General features: G+C 46.6%; 1 protein-coding gene across 1 annotated transcript in view; it reads right to left on the bottom strand.

Moving 5' to 3' along the window:
* LOC146797186 (uncharacterized) overlaps window positions 1–27,494 on the bottom strand; it is a 285,008-nt gene that overhangs the window by 241,017 nt on the left and 16,497 nt on the right. The window contains exons 2-3 of the mRNA XM_085629897.1: window positions 26,072–26,149; window positions 15,345–15,456 (exon numbers count right to left, since the gene is read on the bottom strand). Coding sequence (XP_085486023.1) covers window positions 15,345–15,456; window positions 26,072–26,149 — 190 coding nt within the window. The remainder of the gene's footprint in view (window positions 1–15,344; window positions 15,457–26,071; window positions 26,150–27,494) is intronic.

The raw sequence follows: 27,494 nt of genomic DNA, 5'->3' as shown, positions 1-27,494 counted from the left end.
CCCTGTGTGGGGAAAAAACACCGACCTTACTTTTTGCGGACGACACCCTCCTGATTTCTAAAAGTCCCATAGGCCTGCAGAAACTCCTTGATCGATTCTCCATGTTCTGTGAACCAGAGGCTTGGTTATCAACACATCTAAAACCAAGCGAATGGCTTTGGCTCCACCAAAAAGCTTCAGGAATAAAAATCAAGCTGAACGACTGCCCTTTAGAGCTTGTGGAGGCATTTGACTATCTAGGGGTAAGGGTGAATAATAAAATGAAGTGGTCTCTCCATTCGACAAAAATGCTTCTAAATCACAAACGGATTTCAGGGGCCATAGCCAGACACCAGAGACTTTCCTATAGCCGGCCCATAGCTCCAGCTAATAAAAGTATATGAGGGCAAGGCCCTGCCTGGGAGCCTCTACGGAGCGGAACTGTGGGGGTTCGAAAATCTTTCCGAGCTAGTAAGATCTGAGAATAAATTCTACAGAGATTAAGTCTCGCTCCCTTAGTCTACCCCCTTAGTCCCGCTCCGCTATGACCTTGGGAGACACCCAATAAATGAAGTGGCGAGGCTGCGCCCCCTGCTGTATTGGATCCGGCTCAGGAGGTCTCCTGACTTAAGCCATTATGCCTCTGGCCTAACTGAACTGTTAAATCTGGGTGCAGGTCATAAAGTAGGCTGGGTGTCCAACCTGAAAAAACTAGTGGGTGCAATTGGTTTAGATCAGGCATGGGAGAGTCAGACGCCCCCGCCTAAACATTTAGTAAAAAAGCTCTACTGGGACTGGATTTTTGCTACTGTAACAAGAATCAGAACGGCATCTTGTCTGAGAGATTTCTGGATGTTAAGCATGTCCCCAGACTGGAACCCTTCCTGGACCTTATTGAGACCCCGGGGGACAGGGTTCTCTACCTAAAATTTAGGTATGGCACACTCCCTCTCCATGATTTCCAAAGAGGCTGGAATGGCCAGACGGAAAATGATAAGGGCTGCCCGGGCTGTGCTTCCCCCACGGAATCCATCGCACATTTTATGTTTGCATGCAGGGCTTATAGTCAAGTGAGGTCAAGGTGGCTAAAACCAGTGTGCAATAACCTTGGCTGTTCATCCCACAGGGTGGCTCTACGTATTGTAACATACGAGACATTAATTTCCAGCGTAACCTGTGGTACAGCAAAGTTCCTTGGAAACGCATGGAGGATAAGACAAAAGCTTATCAAAATGAAACAATAGATAAACAAGTTTGCTGTGATCTAAATTCATCTCATTTTATTTGAAGTGGTTGGGTTCTAATGTATTGCAATTCGACTTATGCATTACTTTATTATGTATGTTACATCTCTCACCGAATGTATAGTATGGCTACAATGGGGAAAGTGGTCATTAGTTCAATATACTGTACAAACCATGTAATCAATGAAGTGCTTTTTCTTAATCTGTTTTATACTTTTATGATGTTTTTTCACATCGAATAAAGTAAAAAAGTTATTGAAATGGATGTTGTGGCTTCATGGACTACAAAGTGACCACAATGGGGTTTGTCACATTTCGATCAATAGGGCAATGTTTGACTCGATGGAATCCAACAGATTTATTATTGGTTGCTAAAGCAAGGAAAATACTCATACCATTCTATGAGGCAACAATCAACAACAAGCATTTGCAATGCAATAGGTCTCGCATTTGCAAGAGTTTGAGCTATTGGCATTGTAATTGACAATGTCTGTTATTTATATATTTTGAAGACCTGCAAGTTGTGCCTAAACATGCACTTGGTACTTATAGTAGTTGCTCACGAGAAGCAAGGTTGGCAGTAACTGTGCCTCTTTTACTGCCAGTCTTGCATCTCCTGAGCAAGGACTAGAAGTACAAAGTGCGTGTTTACGCACCCCATGCACGTTTTCAAAACACAAATAAAAGGCATAGTTATTTACGATGTCAACAGCTCAAACTCAAATGCAAGATCTAATGCGCTGCAAATGCTTATTTTCTTCTAGCGCTTTACACTGTAAAAATGCTAGTAATTAGGGGCATAAAACGGGGTTAAAATAGACCCAAGGAGGAATATGCTACTTACCAGTATGCATCTGTTCTTGGCATGTAGAGCTGCAGAGTTGTACACTTAGCATAGGTCGCCATCTGGTGTTGGGCCCGGATGTTTGCAGTTTGTTTTTCTTCTTGGACAGTCTTTGGAAGTCACGAGTTTGGTGACTCCTCCTTCGGTCCGTACTGCGCATGGGCTTCGGCTCCATCCTCAGATTGTTTTTCGCCAACAGGGAAATGATGGAGCGTAGTAATAACAGTGAGAAACCCATGTGTTGTATCTAAATAAGATGTACTGGAACGGATACAGGTAGCCGGGGAGGCGGGTGGGCGTGTACAACTCTGCAGCTCTACATGCCAAGAACAGATGCATACTGGTAAGTAGCATATTCCGTTCGAGGCGTATGAGCTGCAGATTGTACACTTAGCATAGATTACATAGCAGTACCCAACCTTAGCGGCGACCACCGGTATCCGTTGCAGCTGTTTGAAAATGTGTCTTTAGTACAGCCTGGCCCACCCTAGCTTGCTGCTTGGAATGCACATCTACACAGTAGTGTTTTGTGAAGGTGTGCGGTGTAGACCATGTGGCTGCCTTGCAGATGTCATCTAAGGGTATATTCCCTAGAAAAGCCATAGAAGCCCCTAACTTTCTTGTAGAGTGGGCTTTAGGGGGAACAGATAATGTTCTCTTTGCCTTTTGATAGCAAATTTGTATGCATTTTACAATCCACCTAGCTATCCCTGATTTTGAAATGGGGTTGCCTTTATGTGGTGGAGAGAAGGAAACGAACAATTGTTTAGTCTTCCTGAAGGGTTGCGTTCTTTGTATGTAGTATAGTAACGCCCTTTTTACATCAAGCGTGTGTAAGGCCCTTTCTGCAACAGATTGGGGTTGCGAAAAGAAGACAGGTAATTCCACTGATTGATTGAGGTGGAAGGGGGAAATGACTTTGGGCAGAAACTTCGGATTTGTGCGAAGTATGACCTTGCTGTGATGCATTTGTATGTAGGGTTCCTGTATGGTGAACGCTTGTATTTCACCGACCCTTCTAAGGGAAGTGATAGCTACAAGGAAAGCTGTTTTCCAGGTGAGAAACTGTAGCTCACATTTGTGCATTGGTTCGAAGGGCGGACCCATTAGACGTGTAAGAACTAAATTTAGATTCCATACAGGGGAAGGTGGTGCCCTGGGAGGAATTACTCGTTTAAGGCCTTCCATGAAGGCTTTAATAGCGGGCACTCTGAAGAGTGATAAATGCTGTCTGTTTTGTAGATAGGCAGCGATCGCTGCTAGGTGTAGGCGTATGGATGAATATGCCAGGTTACACCTGTGAAGATGGAGCAGATAGCATATGATGTGCTGTATGGATGCATCTAGAGGGTTGATTGTATTGTTACGGCAGTAAATTACAAATCTTTTCCACTTTGCGGCATAGCATGCTCTAGTGGTAGGACGTCTGGCTTCCATGATGATGTTCATGCAATCAGAGGGAAGGTTAAGGTATCCGAATTCTAGGATTTCAGGAGCCAGATCGCCAGGTTGAGCTGAGCTGGGTCCGGGTGCCTGATTTCTCCATGGTTCTGGGTTAGGAGGCATGGGGATAGATGCAGTTTTTGATGTGGTACCACTGACAGTTGTAGTAGCGTGGTGTACCACGGCTGCCTGGCCCACGTCGGAGCTACCAGAATGAGTGTGAGGGAGTGCTGTTGTAGCTTCCTGACCACTAATGGAATTAGTGGGAGAGGTGGAAAGGCGTATGCAAATCTGCCTGACCAGTTCATCCATATCGCATTGCCCTTGGACAATGGGTGTGGGTATCTGGCGGCGAAGCTTGGGCATTTTTTGTTTTCGTGGGTGGCGAAGAGGTCTATCTGAGGATGCCCCCACTGTTGGAAGAATGGGTGAAGAACTTGTGGATGCAGTTCCCATTCGTGTAGTTGTTGTGTTTGTCTGCTGAGCAGATCTGCCATGGTGTTTTGTATGCCTGGAACGTGCTGTGCCAGGAGAAAGATGTTTTGGGGAATTGCCCATCTCCATATGCTCTGGGCTAAGCGGGAGAGCGTGTCCCCCCCTGTTTTTGTATACAATACATCGCAGTCATATTGTCTGTGCGAATGAGGACTGCTTTGCCCGAAATTTGTTTTTGGAAAGATTTTAGGGCTAGAAAGATCGCCAAGAGCTCCAGGTGGTTGATGTGGAGCGATTTTTGCTGTGGCGTCCATAGACCTTGCATGGTGAGGTGTAGGAGGTGCGCTCCCCAACCGGAGAGCGATGCGTCCGCTGTTAGAATCACCTGAGGAACCGGGTCCAGGAACGGCCGCCCTTTGGAAAGGTTTGTGGTGTTCCACCACTGCAGAGAGTGATGTGTGCGGCCGTCCACCAACACCAGATCCGTCAGCTGACCCTGGGCCTGGTTCCACTGTTGTGCTAGGCACTCTTGAAGTGGACGCATGTGGAGTCTTGCATGGGGCACTATGAAGATGCAAGACGCCATCATTCCTATGAGCTTCATAAACACTCTTGCTGGAAGAGAGTGTTGAGGAAGGAATGTTTTGCGTAAGGCTTGAATGCTTGTGATTCTGGCTGAGTTTGGATAGGCTATACCCTTGGAGGTGTCTATAGTGGCCCCGAGATATTGCTTTGTGTGAAATGGTATGAGGTGGGACTTTTGGTAGTTCACCGTGAAGCCTAGCTGGTGGAGCAGTTGGATGGTGCTGTTTGTATGTTGCACACATTGGTCGTAGGACGCGGCTTTTATCAGCCAGTCGTCCAGGTAAGGGAAGACGTGAATGTGTTGACGTCTGAGGTGTGCTGCTACTACTGCTAGGCATTTGGTAAACACCCGTGGTGCGGTGGTGACCCCGAAGGGGAGAACCGTGAATTGGTAATGTTGCCCGTCCACCACGAACCTGAGGTATTTCCTGTGAGAGGGGTGTATTGGAATGTGAAAGTATGCGTCTTTCAGATCCAAGGTTGTGAGAAAGTCTCCCTGGCAGAGGAGTGGGAGGACTTGCTGTAGGGTGACCATGTGAAAATGGTCTGAATGTATGTAGGCATTTAGAGGCCGGAGGTCGAGAATGGGTCTGAGGGTCCCGTCTTTCTTTGGTATTAAGAAATATAGGGAGTAGACCCCTAGATTTTGTTGATTGACGGGGACCTGCTCTATAGCGTGTTTTTGGAGGAGTGAGAGTACCTCTTGTTTGAGCAGTGTGGAATGTTCTTGAGACATTGGACGGTGCCTTGGTGGGATATTGGGTGGGGTAGATGTTAGTTCGAGACAGTACCCTGACCGAATGATTTGGGTCACCCATTTGTCCGATGTTATGGACTCCCATACGTGGATAAAGTTTTGTAGTCTGCCCCTGACCGGAGTGGAATGGTCTGGGGGGAGCGGAGGGGAGTCATTGTGCGGGGGGGGTGGCAGAACGGGTGTTGTTGGTTTTGCCCCTGCCCTTATTGTTGTTACCCCTGTAACCACCTCTGATTGCCCTTTGAAAAGGTATTTTGAGGAGGGGACTTGTAGGAGGTAGAGGCGTTATCGGTGGAGGAGCCTCTGCCTGTGCCACGAAAGGACGAGCGTCGAAAGGAACGTTTGGAGGCTTGTGTTTGGAGTGCCCCCATAGACTTTGCGGTGTCTGTGTCTTTCTTCATCTTTTCGAGCGCTTCGTCTACCTTTGGCCCAAAGAGTGTTTCCTGGTCAAAGGGGTGATTGAGTATGGATGCCTGGACTTCAGGCTTGAACCCTGAGATCCTGAGCCAGGCGTGGCGGCGAAGTAGGACACTGGTATTTATGGCCCTGGAAGCTGTGTCGGCTGCATCGAAGGCACACTTAATGGAGGTGTTTGTAATTAGTTTACCCTCCTGTATCAGGTCATGAGCCTTGTGCTTGTATTTTTCTGGAAGGTGCTGCATAAGAGCCTCTAGTTCGTCATAGTGTGCTCTATCATATCGCGCAAGCAGTGCTTGTGTGTTTGCAATGCGCCACATGTTTGCAGCTTGGGAGGCGGTGCGTTTACCAAACGCGTCCAGAAGTTTAGATTCTTTGTCTGGCGGTGGGGCATCTCCTGAGGATTGGGAGTTAGCCCGCTTTCTAGCTGTGGAGACAACTAGGGAATCTAGGGGAGCAGGGCCCTTGATGTAAGCAGGGTCTGTGGGTGCCGCCTTATACTTCTTCTCTATTCTAGGGTTCAGTACTCTGGCTCTGACAGGGTCTTTGAACACCTCTGTAGCGTGCTTGGTGACACCCTTAAGCATGGGTAAAATGGAAGTGGATTTGTCTTGTATATCAAATGTATCCAGTAGGAAGTCTTCTTCTACTGGTTCACTGTGCATGTCCACCCCGTGGTAGTGTGCTGCTCTCTGCACTAAATGGTGAAACCCTAAGGAGTCCTCTGGAGGAGACGGTCTTGATGGGTATAGGTCGTCCTGAGGTACATTGGGTATATCAGGGTTATTGTAATCCTCCCATGGATCTGGGGTCCCTGGTGGAGTGGGATCCATTGGGGCGTCCGCCGGGTAATTGTCCGGATCCCCATCATCCGGATCTGGGGATGGGGTCGGATCGTAGTGAGGTACAGGTGGCGGAGACCTGTGAGGTGGAGGCGGTGGAGGAGGTGGAGGGGGTAGGGGAGGCGGTGGTGGGGAGGGCACTCTGAGGGGAGAAGTAGCAGAGTCCTTCCTTTTGGGTGGAGGAGGAGGAGCCGGAGCATCAAGGCGTCTTTTCTTGGTAGTTAAAGTCAAAAGCCCAGTCTTTGGATCTTTGGACAAAGTCTTTTGTAAAGGGTCTGGTGTAAACAGAGCCAATGGTGTCGAGTCGTCTGTCGGCACCGGTGATTTCGGAACCGGGGGTTTCGATGGTCTGTGTGCGCCATGCTTTTTTGAGGTCTCCGGGTGTTTCGGCGTCAAATGATGTTTCGGCGCCGGAGCATCGGTGCCGACAGATTTGTGTTTGTGTTTGGTCGGCACCGAGTGTCCAGGCTTCGGCACCGGTGGTTTCGGAGTCGAGCTGGATTTTGCAGTCTTCGGTGCCGGATGCTGTTTTTCGGCACCGGGTGTTGGCTGGCTCGATCCCGAGCTGCCATGAGACTTTGGGAGCTTCGACACCGGGCCCGAAGGTGGGGTGATCGAAGTTTTGGTTTTGGTTTTGCCCAGGCCGGCAGGCGAGGGAGTAACCTGAGTCTCTTTGGTTTTCGGCGTGGGGGTGGGAGGGGGCATAGTACTCACGGCCCGCTGCGCTGGTGTAATGTCCTCCACGTCGGAGTCGTCGGCCTCGGAAGCGCTGACGACGTCTTCCTCCTGCTCGGTGTGTGTTTGCCCCGAAGCTTCGGCGTCGTCTCCGAAGATGTCCGGTGGAGCTGCAGAGGATGAGTGCGCCATGGTGCGTCGAGCTCTTCGATCTCGGATGGTCTTCTTCGATCGAAAAGACTTGCAGGCGGGGCAGTCTCTGGCCTCGTGTTCCGGAGAGAGGCAAAGGTTACACACCTGATGGAGGTCGGTGTGGGGAAATTTAGACCCACATTTTGGGCACTTTTTGAACGGAGTCCTTTCCATCGGCCGGGACCGGAGTCGCGGAGGGCCCGAAGGCCGGTGTCGATGTACGGGATGGAGAAAGTGCCGCTTCGAGAGATGAAGATGATGAAGGAACTCGAAGAATCGAGGATTTTCCGTCGAGGCTGGAACCGTAGAAGTTCGAAGCCGGAGCACGAAGTATCACATCCGAGCCCGATGGCGGAAAAAAACAATCTGAGGATGGAGCCGAAGCCCATGCGCAGTACGGACCGAAGGAGGAGTCACCAAACTCGTGACTTCCAAAGACTGTCCAAGAAGAAAAACAAACTGCAAACATCCGGGCCCAACACCAGATGGCGACCTATGCTAAGTGTACAATCTGCAGCTCATATGCCTCGAACAAATTGTTTTCATATAAAGTTCTATTTTTTCTACACAAGCAGCTGGAAAATAGTTCTCAGACTTAGGAAAAGTGTTGCCTCTGCTAATTGTCACCTTATTCAGTGACTAATTCCTTTTTCCAACGAGTTTAAGCTATTGGCATTGTAAATGACAATGCCTTCTATTTATGTTTTTAAAACTAAAACAAAAATAAAAGGCATTGTTATTTGCAATGTCAATAGCTCAAACTCGCGTGAAAGCGAGACCCATTGCACTGCAAATGCTTGTTCTGTCTAGCTTTCTATCTGGGGTAGTTTTGATTGTCAATTTCCTTCTGGACGGCTGGTTTTCAGCGCCTTGATGCCTTAAGGCGATTGCTGCGCTTTACAAATTTCAAATCAAAGGAGCAGCATCCTTGCTGCTCAGTCCATTCTCTCCAACTGACATTCACACCAACCAAGGCACTCCTCAATATTTAGTAACCTCACACACACTGGCTGAGCAGCACAGAACTGAGAACTAGGGAGACGATGCATAGCAACAATCATAAGCCACATCACCCTGTAGTTGAAACTGTACAATATATCCACAGTTGACTCAAGCACAAAGCGCTCCGACTTAGTCGACGTACAAAGCTCTATATAAACATACAATTAAATAATAAACAGTTTGGTCCACTGCAGGCAGTAGGGAGGATGGCACTGCAGAGAGAATTGTGTCACTGCTCTGCGCCTCCTGGGCAGGGAGCCTCCTGATGACGCTCCAGTGTAATCTGTTTTGCAACATAATCGCTGTTCCTGCAGGAGCTGCACGCTCACCTGTCAGCGGCCACAGCGAAGGTGGGGACTAATGCGGAAGGAGGAAGAAACGTGCCGGCACCACCCTCACCACTGTCAACCTTGGGGTAACCTGTACCCTGAAAAACACACATCCTTTTAGAGGGTGGGCGTGGGCACTCTGCATTTAAAGCACAAAACTACATTTATTAAAAAACACAACAGCTGACGGAGAAAAAGCCACAAACATCGGAATAAAAACACAAATCAAGCGGCTGTTATGCGCAAATGTAGAGCACCGCCCTGTTGCTAGGCACCACGGTTGGATTTTGCGAAAAACAAACGCTTTTTTTTATTTTTTAGATGCTTCCATTCAAAATATGTTTAAGAAAATAACCTGGAGAGGAGTCAGAATTAGCGGTTTGAAATGGAAAAGGGACACAAGAGGATTACAATTTCCTATTTTAATCAGTTTCTGGGTATGGGAAAGGGAGGGGATTCAATCAGTTTCAAGCCGCTGGGCACTGGGTGATGTAGCCGTAGCCCCAGAGGGAGAGTCCATGTGTTTGTGAGAACCTCTCCTTCATGGTTACCCCCACGCTAACGTTACCAGCTCAGCAGCGAGGACCCGGCATCGCACATCATAAAACAGGAGAGAAGCAGTTTTGCACCAGCCAATCACCTACCTCTTGTCCACACCGGCTCTGGTAGCTCCTGGGCAGAACAACGGCCAGCATCAAGCCTCAAGAGCTGCCGCAGACGCACCGGGAAAAAAGATTCAAAGCAGTACAGTTCCCCACTGAGCAGAATACATTACATACCAGTTCAGACAAAAAAAAAAAAAGCGGCACTGAAAGCGATCACGAAAGCGATTGCTATTGTAAAAAAAAAAAAAAAAAAAAAAAAAAAAAAAACACCACGCCCGCAAGTGGGGGGCGCGCATACAACAGCGAAACATGTGTTTTCAATTGTCGTGCCTGGGCACGATAATTGAAACCACATGCCTTTGGTGCGCGTAATAGACACCAATAGGCCATGGGTGGAGCAATGCGCCCGCCTTTGGCCTATTGCGTGCAGTCTTTGTGAGAAACACGCACGCAAAGGCCAATCGCGGGAGTCAAAAGGAAAAGCACAAGCGTGTGCGATTCCAGGCTCTGTTTTGAAACCCCACACAAAAGGGCTCTCGCTGCGCGAGCCCTAAAAAGGAAGTGTGTTTTACCTTTGCTCATGGAACACCAATGGTCTTGCCTCAAAAGCTTCTTACCCAGACTTTCTGCAATACTTCAAAACGTTTAATATAATCCTGTTGCAGGAAACATGGCTGACTGAACCATTACATATACACGGGTTCCACTGCTTCACCATACCAGCTACAAAAGGCGGAAAAAACGGTCACTGTTCAGGCGGGCTGGCAACCTATATTTCGGCAACTACCATACCTACAGCAGCCACAGTCGACCAGAGAACAGAGGTTGCCTTAGCAACCAAACTTATTCTCTCTGGCAGGCGCACAAAAAAGTAACGATTGTCAACGCATACATCCACCCGAAATGTTTAGCAACAGATTCGGTGAAGCTATTTGGCCAAATAACTACCTATATAGGCAGCACTGAATCATCAAATATTCTGTCGAGGGACTTGAATCAATACTTATTGGGATCAGACTAATATGAAGCAAGATTTCAAACTTCATACTGCAATATACCAACACAAGGCATCTTCACTCACAAGAAAACCAACAAGATAAACAGAAGCCTTCTTGAGGATCTGGAACACTCCAATCTCAGGGCCCTTAACGGAAGATTCGCAGGAGACACTCCTTCTGTAGCCAGTTACTATACTGCAACAACTTCCTCGATTTTGGACTATACGTTTACTAGTCTCTCCTTTTAATTTATCATCAATTTTAGAATGGGGGACAAGGGAGATCGTGATCATCGCCCACAAGAAATAACTTTAGCCACAACTGCTCCCTCTGGTATCCAGACAGCCCCAGTCTCCGGCACCATCTATACGTCAGACTATAAGAGAATCAAATTCACGGCAAACATCGAAACCATGTCAGAATCTGCATTGAATTTCCTACTCCTATCTGACCAACATGGACTACATTCAAATTCGGGAACGCTTCACCAAGATGCTCAGAGAACTACAAGTGTCGCAAATAAAAATGAAGCACACTCTGCAGTTCAAGCGAGCGAAAAGGGTAACTGCAGTACAAGGCGCGTAAATTAAAAGCCTCAAAATAGCTATAAACGGCTCAATAAGATCCCTGCACCATGATCCTGGGAATCTCTTGCTACTTTCCTCTTTGCGTCAGCAAAGAAATAATCTAAAGAAGTTGAAATGGGGCATTAACAAAACCATGAAGATGACACCTGGGCCAAACTTCTTCAAAACAAAAAACAAAATGACAACTTTTCTGGAAAATAGTGAATACAATCATTAACTCGCAATGTGGGGGAATCTCATCATACATATTAGAGGAAACCTGGGCCAATTATCTGTACACCCACTTCAACTACCTTACAGCGGGTTCCCTTAACCTGGGCCAGAGCAGGGCAGCTCCAACTGATCGTGATGCGACTAATCTAATAAAAGACAGTCTCATAAATCCTTAGACGCAAATCAACTTCTGAAGGAAACGTCCGATGAAGCTGCGCATCTGCTAATTAAGCAGAAGATCACAAAGGCCTCAAACAGGGCTGCATGCTGGCACCCATGTTATTAAATTTATTCGTGGCAGACCTACCGCAAATACTCAACACCAGCAATTCTCACGCACCCAGGATGGGGGGCACAACTCTGTCCAATCTACTTTACACGGACATAATCTTGCTTAGCCACACAGTAGTTGGCTAGCAACATCTTCTCAACAGTATGCAGGATTACGCTGAAGCAAACAAGTTTTCAATCAACTTAAAGAAAACTAGAACTATGTCAATTAACAACAAAAGGAAGGCAGTGAGCAGCTGGCATGCTGGGCGGTACACGAATAGACTCAGCGGGAGTCTATAAGTACCTAGGTGTTTATATTGAAAAAAGACGGAACATTTGCTCGACACCAAGAGGAGATTAAAAGAAAGGCGTTGGTGCTAGCATTAACTATGAAAAGCTTAACATCTAAACTACTGGGCCCAACATTGAGTCCCCTACTGAAAGAAGCACAGGCCAAAATCCTACCCACAATTACTTATGGTAGTGAAGCCTTAAGAGGGAGAGATGCTAAACTGCTGGACACAACTTTAGTAAAAGCATACAGAACCACGTTCAACCTTCCAAACTAGACTTCCCTGGTGCAAATTAGGCTGGAATTCGGCCTACTGAAGCAATCATGGGCCAGATACGGCGCATATCAACTGCTGGAACAAAATCAGACTATCATCCCCAAAACTCTAAATCAGCTTCTATGGCAAGATCTTCAGTAGAGGGAGGATTCTCCTGCAAGAAGTTATCTTCAGGAGGCTCCTGCATGCACAGGACTCTTGGCCCTTTGGAACACGCAGACCCACCATTCAGCTTTTAAGAAATTAGTGTGGAAATCCTTGAAAAAATTGGCGCTGGTGGAGAACAAAGCAGCCTTTTCAGTAGGATTGCACGCCTGGATGACTGAACAATTACAAAGTCTTAGCTCCTCAAAATATTTCAATTTGGGCTACCCGAAATCACAGAAATTAAAATTCTTAAAACTTCGCCTTGGCTTGATCCCGTGCACTCCGAATCTTCCACCATGGAAGAGGGAGCCATCTCGAACATCTTGTAGTATGTGCAAAAATGGCCAGGGCGACAATACCCATTTATTATGCTCCTGGCAGGAGCTGATACAGGATAGGAGACAGCTGGTAATAGTCCCTCTAAACCAAAGGCGTATTCACTCAAGGAGACAAGCAGCTCTGGCATGCTTTGACCCAGGAACACCTCAATTAAACTGTAGACTAGTGAGATTCCTAGATGCAGCAGAGAAAAACAAAATGCCATTGAAGGCCTAAATTTCACCCAGGCTAAGGGGTAGCCAGGACTATGTGCATTCTTTTAACTACGACATGAGACTGCCTCCAATAAGGTTGATATGGGAAGCCTCCATACAAGCACTTGGACTGGTCTCTCAATAACGTCCCCTCGTGGTTAATAGCACTGACCAGACAGAGCAATGAAGCCGGGCAGAACGCACAATTTATAATGAGAGCTATGTGTATGAAGAACAAAGCATTTTTTATAGTAATTTAACTGTTTTAATCTTTTAATGATACATGAATTTTGTATACGTGTAACTTAACTCATTACGATCTTATGGTCTTATCTGAAATTCATATTGCAATGGTTTTAAGTTACTATGCAAATGTAATAAAACTCAAATTCAAATTCATTCAATGACCTAAATCGTCCATATTCATGGCAGCTGGTAGAGATGTTTGGCCTACAGTCCTGGTCTTTTTAGAGTCTTGGATTCCTCTTTTAGTGGTGCCCCACCCCTCTGCTTTTTTGCAGGGGGTTTCGATGTCAAAGAAAAGTAATCCAAAAGGCTACAAATGAGGCTGCAAGGATCACTCAGTTTTAAGAGGGAGATGGATGGGCCTGACTAATACTGAACTTCTGCTGTAGCATACAGCAAGGTACTTTTAGCAAGTGGCAAGTCACTCCTTAACTCTTCTAGGGAAAGACATCAGTTAGATTTTCTTAGTGAACACATTGGCTGCCCGTACGAGGAGTGAGTCTAGAGCAGTTGCAATTTCCCCACCTGGTTCTCTCTGGGTGTTTTTTCTCTTATCCATAGCTCCTTTATTCCAATTGGTGAATCGCAGAGATTAGAGAGGGGTGGGGGGGGTGGGGGGGGGGGGTTGCTTGCCTCGTTTGGCCACAGACTGGCCCACCCATGGCCTGGCTGTGACCCACGTTTAAGCATGAGTGAGCTAGTGGCGGTGGAAGGGAAAATGGAGTCCCCCATAAGTGCTCCACAGGTCAAGGCTTCTCCCTCAGCCCAGCAGCAACTACCAAAGCTGGCATCTTGATGTGAGATCAGCACAGCAGGAAAGCCTTCACTGCCTGAGTGAATGCTCTTAACTTCAGGATGGATATATGCAATTTCTTCTCCCGAGGAGATCAAAGTCGGCTTGTGGAAAAGCTTCATACAAGTGCTCCCCAGCCTTTCACGGAGGTGTTCGTCAGATGGAGAGTTGCACCTTATAAAGGCCCTGTCCTGCATATAAAGGTTCTCTTTAACCTTCAACCAAACTATGGCATGTGTCTTCTCTTTTGTGTAAGGCCAGTGGGACCAGCTACCACTCAGCTTTAGTTCTTGCAATGGGCCGCAGACATGAGATTAAAGGAATGCAAGATGAAATACTTTGGATTTTCGGATTAAAATTGGCTTCTTTTCATGGGCCAACTTCAGTTTTTCCTCCTTCTTGGGATGGAGGAACCTTTAAAATATCTGCACTGATGCTCGTACCAACTTTCTTTTGCTGAGCATCTAACCCAGCTCTTTCAGCAGGGTCCAGTAAATTGCAACGGATGTTTGGTACGATACGCCCTTTTGAGGAGTCAATCCTAGATATGGGAAGACCCGCATACGTGGATCATGTATCTCAGCTGGGTGCCAACTTCAGGATGAAAGGGAGTACTTTGGACTCTTCGTGATGGCCATCTACCATAAAACACAGGCAATGTGGGCGCACCGGATGAACTGGTAAGAGTAAATCAGCATCTTCTATATCCATTGAGGCAAAAAAGTTTCCTATTTATGGCCGTCCAATGAGATCATTCAGAAAGCTCATTCTTTAAAAACGCGTTCCAGTCTCTCAGATCAAGAATTGGACACCACTCTCCAGTTATCTTTCAAATGAAAAATCTTCATTAAAACTCTTGACTTTTTTTGTGTTCTGGCACCAGCTCTACAGCTTTGTGTAATAGTTTGATTAGTTCTCATTTTGGGGCCTCCAAGTGAGGAAGAGGCAACTTTGATAGAGGCGTTATTGGTGATTGTGATGTAAATTCAGTCTTGTGATCATACTTCATTATGCCCAACACTCAAATCGGTTTTAATTTTACACTACGCTGAGCGGTACTGTCCTCCTCATTGTGATTGCTTCTGGATATGGCGATGTCATGCAACTGTCCCTTGTGTTGACAATGAGGAGGATACCGGTTTTCTTTTTCCTGCACAAGTCAAGTTTATGAACACGTTTGATAAAAAAAATATACATTTTAAAATGTGACTCCTAGAAAGAAGAGGTTCACAACTTCATGGTAGGATGTCTGCGACCTTTAACAAATAAACTATTGCCTGATGTGAGAAGAGCTTTTAGACCTGAACCACAAAGTCCTTCACATTTAGATTGGGAGCCACAGACCAGCAACTGTCAATACTTACACCAACAACTAGAGGTAATCTTCATGTACTGTGAGAGAACTGCAAACGAATATCAGATTTTTAAATTTGTTGAGGGTTTCCTCAACGAGCCTACAGATCTATGCAGTATTTCTCAGAGGACTATATAACAGCTGTATGTTTGAGGTAGGCCTTATTCATGCTCAAAATCAAAACTCTGGAGTGTTTGCCTGTAGAAATCCAGTTAAGATCCACATCAAATTAGCCACTGCTCTAAAAATATCAGCAAGTCCCCGATATGCTGCAACACTCACCTGAAGTTCCGCACTGAAACTCCTTGACAATGACCTCGTTCTGGAAATACGGATTGCCGCTAAAATGAAATTTTATTTTGCAGCTGGATTTCATGTGTGTGAAATCTTCTACCTGTGACATAGAAAACAAAAGCCAAGTCAAGAGACAAAGTAGCCAGATATTAAAACACACCAAAGGAAGTCAGATGTAGACCCCTATGGCACCCACTCCCTTTTCTCCCATATCATACACTTTTATTGAACATCCATGGCAAAACAGAGGATTTTTTTTTAATTACATGAAAGTTGGGCTCATGCACACCTGTACCAACCATTGTACATGCCTGCTATCTAAACAGTTCGGTCCTTTCCTCAAAGTCCACACTGTCAAAAGGTGTGAGGGGGTTTGGGGCGGGGGGGAGGGGGGGGTGGAGGCGTGTGGGGGATAGAGTTACTTAGTTGCAATTCTAATCTTTCACAAAGGGACATCTTTAAATATGTAAACCTCGAAAATCTCCTCTGGGGTGCAATCCAAAAACAAAATATTGCTTTTATATTTAAACATGACCTATGACAACTTAAAAGCTCAATGGAATTTTAAACACGTTTAAACTACCAGCTATGATGAAAGTCCATTAATTCCTAGTCTTAAAATGTAGACCCTGTTACAGCAGCTTGCTACACCACAGTCCTGAATGAAGTGTAGCGTCAACTACTACTGCTGATCGCAACTCTCTAATTAGAGGTCTACTAAATACAATTTTCCGTATCCATTCTCCAAGTTTGATCGCAGAGGCAACGATGAGATAACATCCTGGAGAACTAGGTTTACAAGTAATTAGGTTTGCTTTCCATCATGGAATAGTCATTGACATCGCAGGGGAGTAGCATACAGAATACAAGACGGTTAAGTAAGCCATGCAAAATATTTTAATTCAGCAAAAAAAAAAAAAAAAAAAGCCCTGAAGAGACTTAAGAGGGTGGGTGGAGCTCAATGGAATAGACCAGATTAATGGTTCTTAGCTATTTAATAATGGAAGACATCTGAAATCTGAGAGAAGTGAGTAAGGGTGGATTAACAAAAAGAAGCCTGCCATGGGGATGCGAGTCAAACTGAACATTTGACGGCATTATGATACGATTTTGACACTCGAAAGCAAGTAGCGGAGCATACAATATTCTTGCAGATGCCACAAAATTTCAGCTAGAACAGTCCCTTAGGAGGGACGGAGCAGAGAATGAGGTGTAGGTTAGCAGTATTAATCTTAGATCAAGGCCTTCCAGTTACCTCTTGGGAGGTCTAAAGGAGGGGGGGGGGGGGAGAGAGAAGAGGAGGGGGGGAAGGGGGGGGGAAGAGGAGAAAGGGGGGGGGGAAGAGGAGAAAGGGGGGGAAGAGGAGAAAGGGGGGGGAAGAGGAGAAAGGGGGGGGAAGAGGAGAAAGGGGGGGAAGAGGAGAAAGGGGGGGAAGAGGAGAAAGGGGGGGAAGAGGAGAAAGGGGGGGAAGAGGAGAAAGGGGGGGAAGAGGAGAAAGGGGGGGAAGAGGAGAAAGGGGGGGAAGAGGAGAAAGGGGGGGAAGAGGAGAAAGGGGGGGAAGAGGAGAAAGGGGGGGAAGAGGAGAAAGGGGGGGAAGAGGAGAAAGGGGGGGAAGAGGAGAAAGGGGGGGGAAGAGGAGAAAGGGGGGGGGAAGAGGAGAAAGGGGGGGGGGAAGAGGAGAAAGGGGGGGGGAAGAGGAGAAAGGGGGGGGGGAAGAGGAGAAAGGGGGGGGGGAAGAGGAGAAAGGGGGGGGGAAGAGGAGAAAGGGGGGGGGAAGAGGAGAAAGGGGGGGGAAGAGGAGAAAGGGGGGGAAGAGGAGAAAGGGGGGGAAGAGGAGAAGGGGGGGGAAGAGGAGAAGGGGGGGGAAGAGGAGACAGAGACAGAGACAGAGACAGAGACAGAGACAGAGACAGAGAGTGCCCCTTGGGCATTGCCAGAATATAAAAACACCAGGGTGAAGGTTTCTACATAAAGCTGGGCATCAGCACATTTCTTTAGCCCCGACGTTAAAGTCTCCAGGAAGCAGGGAAGAAAATGAGCAAAGAGGTTGAAAAAACATTAGTGGTGAAGTTAGAGTAATGGTGGACAGAGACAAAAAGGCATTTCAGGAAAGACCGGTAATTAAATTACCTAAAAAGTTCAGCAAAAATAAATCAAGGGATATGAATATAGGTGACAGTACAAGCTCTAGCGTGAGACTGCCAAACATCCACCTGCTCCAAAGGAACAGTTCAAATTGATCGTGTAAGAGGGCACGACAGCTGTAGTACGGTTTCGGCTTAGGTCTGAACCACGTTGTAGTAACAACTGGGACATTCAGTTAAAAATAAGATCAGAGATCTATTGGGCATGTTTGGGAAGACCGAGCACTTTTAGGAGCGTGCATAAAAGAACACGGTTAAAAGTGCTTTAAGTGGGAGGCAGATTGAGAGCAGGCCGAGCAGTCTTACCAAGCACGCGGAAGCCGTATCACAGGTGGGCGAGTGAGAACGGTCTTTCCTGTATGGGAATGATTTGCTGTGAAAGGGGGAGGGTTCAGATTACTATACTGTGTCCACCAATTGACTGGAACAGACAGGATTCCTTATGGCACACCACACGTCCAAGCTTGCTCCAGAGGTGAAGGTAGACATGTTTGTGATCTATGGGGTTTTCAAACTATACAAACTCTGGTGCGTTCCTTTCGCAATAGAGTAACAAAAGGGACAGAAGTCTGTAAGATTTCCAACTATTCATGCGATTTGTTAATTGTTAAACAGATTCTCTTAAGCAGTTCCATTGCTTTTAAATAAAACTAATAGACATTTCCATGCTGCAATTACATAAAGAGTGTTTGAGTGGTAAAATACTCCAGGTCACTGTTAAAACTTGCCATTTTAGCGGTGTTCAGTAATTTATATGCTTAAACTCCTATTTGGCAATCAATTAACCTGATCAATAATGGTTATAACCACGGAGGCAGCTTTTAAAACTAGCCGAGTGAAACTACACCTTAATTTATTTACTTCCTCAAAGTAAAAATTTCCTTGGCAGCATGTGGGGCATTAACTAAATGCTATCAACAGTGTGTGGGTGGCCCTTTGATCTTGGCCTATACACTAGTCAGGCATAGGTCAGACCTCAAAGCTTGTATCATTACATTTCATCCGTCTGTGGTGTAGGGTCCACAAAGGCAAAGATCTGTAAGAACAAGCCTTTGATTCCACATAATGGAAACATACCCTTTGTCCCATACTCGTCTGAAGCTCTAAACTCAAGGAGGCCATTTGCTCCCTTCATTTAAAGTTTTGCCTACGATTAGTCGAGGGAAACCTATTCCAGCAATAGTTATGAATAGCATTTTACCACTAAATATGGCAACTATGATAGATTGTGAAATAACAAACTTACTCTAAAATGTGTTCATCATTAATTATTTATGTGCCATTTCATCATTGCAAAAGGCAGGGTCAGATCCCAAAGGCAGAATGCCTTTGAGCTTCCCCTTCATGGACCCAACCCATCCAGGGGGAGGACGCACAAAACCTCTGCCCAGGATGGGCTTTGTTTCTGAACCCGGAGATCGAAGGCTCTACTTAGGGGTTCAGAAACCTGTCTGGTGGTGGCAAATTGCAGGCAGCCAGTCAGAAACCACACCAGGGATGATTGTTTTTCAGGGGGGCATCTCTAACACGCCCTAAGCGCATTTTACATTAAATCCCACACTGACATCAGTGTGGGTTTATTATGCTGAAAAGTTTGCTACTAAACTTCCCAGTTTTTAGTAAAACCATCATGGAGCTGTGGAGTTCGTAATGACCTACTCCCAGACCATATACTCTTTATGGCTTTACTACACTTACCATGTCTAGGAATGGACTTTGAAACTGTAAGGGTACAGGGCTCATGTCACTGTACCCTCACCTGAGAGCTATTGCTGACTTACCTAGCCCTAAGGCAGTGGGTTGAGCATGGCACACAGGGATGTGTGTCATGTCGACTTCACTTTTCTCTACACTAAAACACGCAGCCTGCAGTGGCAGTGTGTGGGTGTTAAGGTGAAGGCCTTTAAAGGTAGCACAATAGGTGCTGCAACTCTTAGAGGCCTTCCCAGGTCCCAGTGCCCTAGGTACCCATGGTACTTTTTGCAAGGGACTTACCTGTGGCCAGTGATGTGCCAATTGTGGATAAAAGGGTACAGCTGTGGGAAAGAACACAGGCCCTGGGAACCAGGTTTGCAGAAACCACAGGCAGATCAGGTCAGGTTGCATCAGATGTCACGCAAAAAGTGGGAGGTAACCATGAAAAAGGAACACTTTCCTACACAACATCCCCCCTCCCCAACCAAACAAAAGAATGAGACTAACCTTTCCCAAGAGAATCTTCATTGTCTAAGAGAAAGAACCTGGAAAGGCCATCTGCATTGCCATGGTCAGTCCAAGGTCTGTGTTCCACTATAGGGAGATGGACTACCACAAACGTTTTAGGTTTTCACCGTTCATCTGCATCAGCCATCTGAGAGGTCCGTGGACAGTTTGGACAAGAAAGTGAGTACCAAACCGGTAGGTCTCAGCCTTCTCAGGGGCCAACCCACAGCAAAGTCCTCCCTCTCAATGGCACTCAAACGCTGTTCTCTGGGGAGTAACCTCCTGCTTATAAAAGAAACAGGCTGGTAGCGGCTATCATCGCTGGTTTGGGATAGGATAGCTCCTATTGCTTGTTCAGAGGCAACAGTCTGCACAATGAAAGGTCTAGAGTAACCTGGAGCTTCGAGAATGGGTGTTGAGCACATTGCCTTTTTCAGGGTGTCAAAAGCCTTTTGACAACTAATCTGTCCAGTTTACATTTTAAGGTATTTTCTTAGAGAGGAGTTCTGTGAGGGGAGCCACAACGGAACCATTCCCCTTCACAAACCTCGGATTTCCAGTTAAGCCAAAGAATACCCCGACTTCGGTCTGAGTGATTGGAAATGTCCAGTCCAGAATCGTCTGGATCTTGGGCTGTAAAGGTCGAACCTGGCCTCCACCTACAAGGTGGCCCAGTATACAACTGTACACTGCCCGATATGGCACTTGATTGCCTGGATACTGTGGCATGCAAAAACTTGCCAAGTTGCATCAGGTGATCCTGCAAGATTGGATTATAGATAGAAATATCATCTAGTTATGCTGCACTAAAAGCTTCCAACCCAGCAAAGACTTGGTTCACCAGCCTTTGGAAGGCGGCAGGGGTATTCTTTAAGCAAAGGGGCAGAACAGTGAAAGGATAATGCCCATCTGGTGTGGAGAATGCGGTTTGGTCTTTTTTCCTGTGGTTAGGCCAAGCTGCCAGTACCCTGAGGTTAAGTCAAAAATGCAGAGAAATTTGTCTGCCCCAAATTTGTCTATCAACTCAGTAGTTCCGGGTACAAGATGAGCATCTGTCTTAGTGACAGCAGTGAGACCGCTGTAGTCCACACATCATTTCTGGTTTCCCACCATTGGAGTGAGGTTTGGGGACTAAAACCACAGGGCTAGTCCAGAAGCTGTCAAAAGGTTCAATAACTATTAACGCCAACATCTTGCAGAGTTCAGCTTTGATGCTCTCCTCAACATGGTCAGACTGTCGATGGATCTTGTTTGACAGGCAAGATGTCTCCAGTGTCCACATCATGGGTAAACCAGTGTGTCTGTCCAGGGATTATGGAGAAGAGCCCAGGATACTGCTCCAGGACTTGCCTGCAGTCAGCTTGCTGTTGGGCAGAGAGGGTATCCGAATAGGTCACTCCATCTACTGACCCACCTTTGGGACTGCTGGAGAGGAGATGAGGGAGAGGTTCACTCTCTGCTTCCTGGAACTCAGTGAGCAACAGCAGTCACTTCAGCCATGCTGTGGAAAAGCTTTAGGAGGTTAACAGACGACCATCTTAGGGTTCCTGCTAGTGCCCATGTCAACCAGGTAGCGGAACTCACCTTGCTTTCCCTTCAGGGATAGGGTAGGGACCACTCCATTTGTCCTGGAGTGCCCTAGGTGCCAAAGGCTACAATACCTATAGTGTCTGCCCCGGTTGGAGCTCCACCATGGCAACTTTTTGGTCATACCAGAGTTTTTGAAGCTCTTGGCTGGCCTCTAGTTTTATTTTTTTTGCTTTGCCCATGTACTCTACCATCCTGGAACATAGGTCTAGTACATAGTCCACAATATCTTGTTTATGCTCTTTAAGAGGTCTCTCCCAGCCTTCCTGGTCCACAGAAAAATGTCCCCTCACAGGATGGCAAACCAGAAGTTCAAAGGAGGAAAACTATACATCTGAGTGAAAAGCAGACATGGCAAAAGGGCATCCCATCTCCTTTCATGTTTTTCAAGGAGTCCCATGATCATGCCTTTGATTGTCTTGTTGAACCTCTCAATAGGTCCACTGGTTTGGGGGTGATATGCGATAGTAAATTTATAGGTCACTCCACATGGGCTTCATGTAGCCAGACGAAGTTTGTACCGCTGTCTGGCACCACCTCTTAAGGGAACCCCAGTCTGATAAAAAATACCAATGAGGGCCCTAGCCACTGCAGGAGAGCAGTGGTAGTCCTAACGGGAACTGCGTCAGGGTACCTGGTAGCATGGTCCACAACTAACAGTATGAACCAGTTCCCTGATGCAGTTGGAGGGTCAAGGAAACTGACCATGTCAATCCCTACCCTTTCAAACGTTACTCCAACCACTGGAGGTGGAATTAAGGTGGCCTTTGGGAGGCCACAGGCTTTGCCACTGGCTTGGCAGGTGACACAGGAGTTGCAAAACTCCTTCACCTTCCGAGACATATTTGGCCAGTAGGCTGACTAGCCTTCTCCAGGGCTTACTCTGGCCAACAGGGCCACCTAGGGGGATTTCATGGGCCAATGTGAGGAGAAACTCTGAACTGCTGAGGCACTACCACTCTCCTGGTGACATTCGGTTTGGGACCTCGGTTCTCAGTGAACAGGAACCCTTCCTCCCAATAGGTCCTATGGGAACCAATGACTTCTCCCTTTTCCTGTGCAACAGTTTGCGGTCTCAGGCTTTCATGGGTAGGACAGGTCCTCTGCCCTTGGCACAGCCCTTCCCTAGAAGGTGCCCCTGGGCCTAGGAGCTCTGCCATGTAAGGCCCAAGTTCCTGGGGCTTAGTTCCATCTGGGGTTGACAGGTCTTTTCCCTGGGGAGAGGGGACCCGAGCTTGTGGCTGTTCAGAAGCTGGCTTTCCAGACTTCTCACCTTTTCTCTAGGAGGGCTAGGCCATACTTTCAGACTCCAACACCTCTTTTTCACCCTGAGCCTTGCTCTGGTTTTTACGCACACTCATTCAGGAATTCCCAGCATAGCTGCATGGGACCCAAGCTCGGCCTTAGCTCAAGCTTCCCTACCAGTCATTCAACCACTGAAGAGACCACTACTTGTTTCAGGCCAGTAACCCCTCCCCACTAAGGACACCATCGCCATGGGATGGACCTTATGAAATGAAATTATTAGCGTTGGTGACTAAGTCTGTCCAGTCAGGTATTGGTCCGAGGATACCAGTTTTTCAGACACCATGGTGACTTGCACCTGTCTATCAGTTCTTATACTCTAATCCCATTATTAAAGGGCTGCAGTTGGTATTTTTCTATATTAGTAGGCCAAATAGTCAAAGTTGCAAGATCCACCCCACCCTCAGACACACGTGAAGCTTCAGTGTGCACTCTGAATTGCACAGGGCACAGTAGGGATCCCACCTGGAGACTTGCTATTCTACAGCTAGCTGGAGGAACAGGAGGGGGGGGGGGTTCATTTTTGAGAAAGGCAGTCTCTCCAGTTTGGCGTCCCAGTTGTCTACAGTTATGACACCACGCCTTTTTGGAATCCCAATTCTTACCTTTGTACCCAGTTTTGGGTTGTGGAGAGTTTGAAGGCAAACGGCCGTGAGCAGGTTTTGGAGACATTTAGCAGACTTTACTTTTATCCTTGGGTTGTTCACCCTCTTTCCCCTGGGGGGCTCAATAAGCCCTGGGGAAGAGGACCCATCAAGAAAAATGCAATTTTAACTAAAGGTAATTTTCAGATTTACTTGTGTAGTCACTTATTGACCAAGAGGTGTCCGCAAACGCAAAGGTGTAGACCCCACCGCTGATCCACCAATGTAGGAAGCTGGCTCTCTATATAGTGCACTAAACAGAAGTACACTATGCAGAGAGACCAATGGGTCCCCAATTGGCTTACAGAGGCTAAAATAGATAATACTAACATTCTATTTTGTGTTAGTGTGGGTGAGCAGTTAGGCTTATCAGAGGGTAGTGCTAAGAATTTGTTGAAGGTTTTAAGAAGACACCTCTAAGGTGCCCTCTGGGAGTAATTATTTAAAAATCCAGCACTGGCATCAGTGTGGGTTTACAAAGGTGAGGTGTTTGGTGCCAAAGACCTTTGGGAACAGTGAAGCCATCATGCAGCTGCGAAACTCGTGAAGATGAGTAACCAGTCCATGTACTCCGCATGACTTCCCTGTTCACTAGTTGTATCCAAGGGTGAACTTGGAGATCACAGGGACACATCCACTCCCGCAGATATGCCCACACGTGTTTAGTGCACCTATCCTTAGGGCTGCAAGACCTGCTGTATAGGGGACTTACCTATACCACATGCAGTGTTTTGCAGTCATGGCACACAGGGGTGTGCGCCATATCAACTTCATTTTTCTCTGCACTAAGACATGCAGGTTGCAATGGCAGTTTGCATGAGTTTGGTGAGGGACCCCCTTAAAGTGGCTCAATTCAAGCTTCAACCCTTAAGGACCCTCTTTAGTCCAAGGCCCTAGCTACCAGAGGTACCACTTACAAGGGAGACAATGGTACTTTTTAGGGTGAGAAAACTGGTACGGGGGATTTTAGCATGAACCCAGTACACTTTGTCAAAGTTGCATTAGATGCCAGACAGTGTGTGGGGGGGGGGGGGGGTGAGAGGGGGTAATCATGTAAAAAGGGGAACTTTTCTATCATTTCCAAAAGGTTTTCAGTAGGGAATAAAAATGTACTTAGTATCTGGTTTACCTGCATGCAATTTTAACATAGAACCCTCATAAAGTATCAACTAAGTGCATCGCTGCTAAAAAAGCGTTGAGCCCATCCTGGTGCATTAGGTATCATGGATGAGGATGAAGCAAGTCAATGATATAATTGGCGGCTGAGAGTCCTTTAAATAAATAATTTTGAAAAACATGTTTTTATCTCCCCCTCTCCACGAGTACTCAAGGTTCTATGGTCACCATAATGCAGGCCTCAACGGTCCATTCACGCCAATTAGTCTATCTACACAGTGTTCACCAGCCACTTGTTGCAATATATACCCATTCTATCTTCTGTAGCTAACTGCACTAGCACCCTTTTTAGCACTTCTACATTTACCTTAACAGTGTAAGGTATGTGGCAGAATGAATGCCACAATCAACTTGGTACTCTCCTCTGTATTCACCCCAAATTTTACTACGGGGAGCTCCCAAGCATTCACACTCCCTGGTAAAATCCCAGACTCCTCCAGTGACAGGGTGTCTGCTCTTAAGCGGCACTACCTATCATAGTTTCTCCAAGCTGCCCACTCCACACCTCAGGATAACATGGTGGCTCTGTAGCCGGTAAGGCCAGTGGCAACAATTACTTACTGTTTTCGATGTATCCCAAGGGTTATAAATACTCAGAGTGACTATGTAATAATGGCGGAGAAGGACAGGAGACCACACGACTGATCTGCTCCATTCCCTTGTTAGTCACACCACCTTAAAAAAAATGTAGCAGATCCCTAATCGGGCCAGGGATATTGAAAAGAAAGGGAAATGAAGTGTTCCCTGAAACAAAAAAAACACTGAAGGTTCTGTAAGCAGTACGTAGCACTAGTGCAATCACTTGGAGAGAGCAACAAGTGAAAGACCGAAGGCAGATTAAAGGAAAGGTCCTGAGCAAAAGACCACAGACCGCAGTGAGCTGAATAAAAGGACTAGGATGAGGAAAGCCAGAGCGCACGAGGGTTGGGGGTAAAGAGCTACAGGTAGAATTAATATTGCCACAAGTGGTTTTGTCTCACTGCTCTGCTGGTGCCGATGTCAAATAGAGCAAAGCTGCACTCTATAGTATTAACCCATATTTCACCACTAGCTCCAGCTCAGGCTGCCTACCGTACACCATCTTATGAGAATAGCGGATCCTGGCAAAACCTACAACTGCCAGCAGGACTACCACCCCAAAAAGGCATCAAATAGACCAGCCAAGAGAAGCAGGCCCACAATATTGGAGGATATCAGCCTACAGGCACCAGCTCTGATAAAAGAACACCTACGCTACCTTTAGCGGATGTAATACTTTACCTACTCTAGCTTTAGTGGATGTAATACTCCGGCATTTATCTCTGGATCTCTGCTACTTTAAGAGTATGTCAGTCCTCAGAACGAGTTTATCAAGAAGGCATGTCCCATTGTAAAAAGGATATCAGACAATGCCAGAGTCCCTGGAGAATGCAAAGCTACTGAAAGGATTAGTCCCCAGCACCATCTATGACTGGAGAAGGAGTACGTTACCATAAACGGATGTCAGAGCCCAGCACCTTCTCTGCCTGAAATGTGTTATGCTATCCTAAGAGGATATCAGACCCCAAAACCAGCTTGGACTCAATCAAACCTACACCATCCACAGGATAAGATGACAATGAACAAACTCCAAGAGCCCAGGCCAATTAATCTTTAGATTTAAGAGGGCCTTTCTTACCTGCAAGTTTGTCATGTAGCTCAAAGTGTCCTCGTCTCGGTCGTCAATCATTGCTGAGAGCTGGGGGTGATTCAAGAACTGGGATGTCTGTGTCAAGGAAAATGTGCAAGAGAACAGCAGAAACAAAAACTAAAATGAGAAATGCCTCAGACAGACCAGACGAAGAAAAGCTCAGCGAATCTGTAGTAATGGCACAATCAGTTGATTTGTTTAATCTCCTTTAATAGCAACTGAGTAGTACGCAGACCTCTACTCTTTCCTCATCATGGAGGATGTTTCACTTTACGCCCAACATTCTACTCTTATATGCTTGCACATTAGGGAGTACTATTAAGCCACACTGCGCATTCTCCCTCTTACACCTATTAAACTCAATCTAATTACTTGCCTTCGCCAACGCCCTATTTTGGGAGACATTAGCTAGCCCCAGGTTCCTTACTTTAGGATTACCCCCAGGCTTCAGGCAGATTCAGGAAACGTTTTGAGGAGTAACTGTGCACTGGTAGGTGGAGCCATTAAGCTCCGCATCAGCAATGCCAGAAGTGTCGTGCACGGTGCATATAAAGGCAGCACCCCAAGGCGCTGACATCAGTTACCTTACATGACCTTTCCTCGCCAGGAGTGCAGAGCCACAAAGGTTGCTAATGAACCAGTGTGCAGACACCAAGCAAGTCATGGGTTACCCTATATGAAGAAATTGGTTCTCAAAGCAGAGAGGGGAGGATCGGTAAGGAATCTGCAGCTAGGAGGGGAGTTTCTACCAAATAAGTCTTTACCGAAGGTAAGTAACTTGTTCATCTGAGACTCCTAGCTGCAAATTGTATAACTTCGAATAAATTACAAGCAATACCTATCTGCAGGTGGGTCTGCAAACAGATTTAGACACGAAGGACTGTAGAACTGAACAGGCAAAGTGCCTGTACGACGGACTCGACTGTCCAGGCTAATAGTGTTTGTAAATGTGTGCCGAAACACCTGTGTGTTGCAGCCTGAAAGATGTCCAGGCCAGGGGCACCACATGAGCATGCAGTGGCCGCAGCCTTGGCTCTGGTGGAATGAGCACGCAAGCCATCTGGGGGCTGCTTCTAGGCCAATGCGTAGCAAATCTGAATGCAGAGCACTATACATCATGAGATGGTCCGTTTCTGCACAACCTTCCCCTTCTTTGCCCCAAAGAACAGTTGATCATCCACCCGGACCTCTGGCATGATCAATATAGAAAGACAACACTCTTTTTGGGTCACGTCAGTGGGGTTTCTACTCTTCTTTGGAAGGGTGAAGCAAAGGGTGAAGCAAATAAGGTAGGCAAGGCGATGGTCTGGCCAACATGAAAAGGTATCACCACCTTCGACAGGAACAAGGTGCATGTTCTCAGCACTGATTTGAACGAGGAAGAAAAGGTGGTGGGGGAATTTGGGGGGGG

Source organism: Triturus cristatus, chromosome 10 (assembly GCF_964204655.1).
Source record: "Triturus cristatus chromosome 10, aTriCri1.1, whole genome shotgun sequence".
Taxonomy (NCBI): Eukaryota; Metazoa; Chordata; class Amphibia; order Caudata; family Salamandridae; genus Triturus; species Triturus cristatus.
The sequence above is the reverse complement of the archived record's forward strand: the minus strand, read 5'-3'. Positions and strand labels throughout refer to the sequence as shown.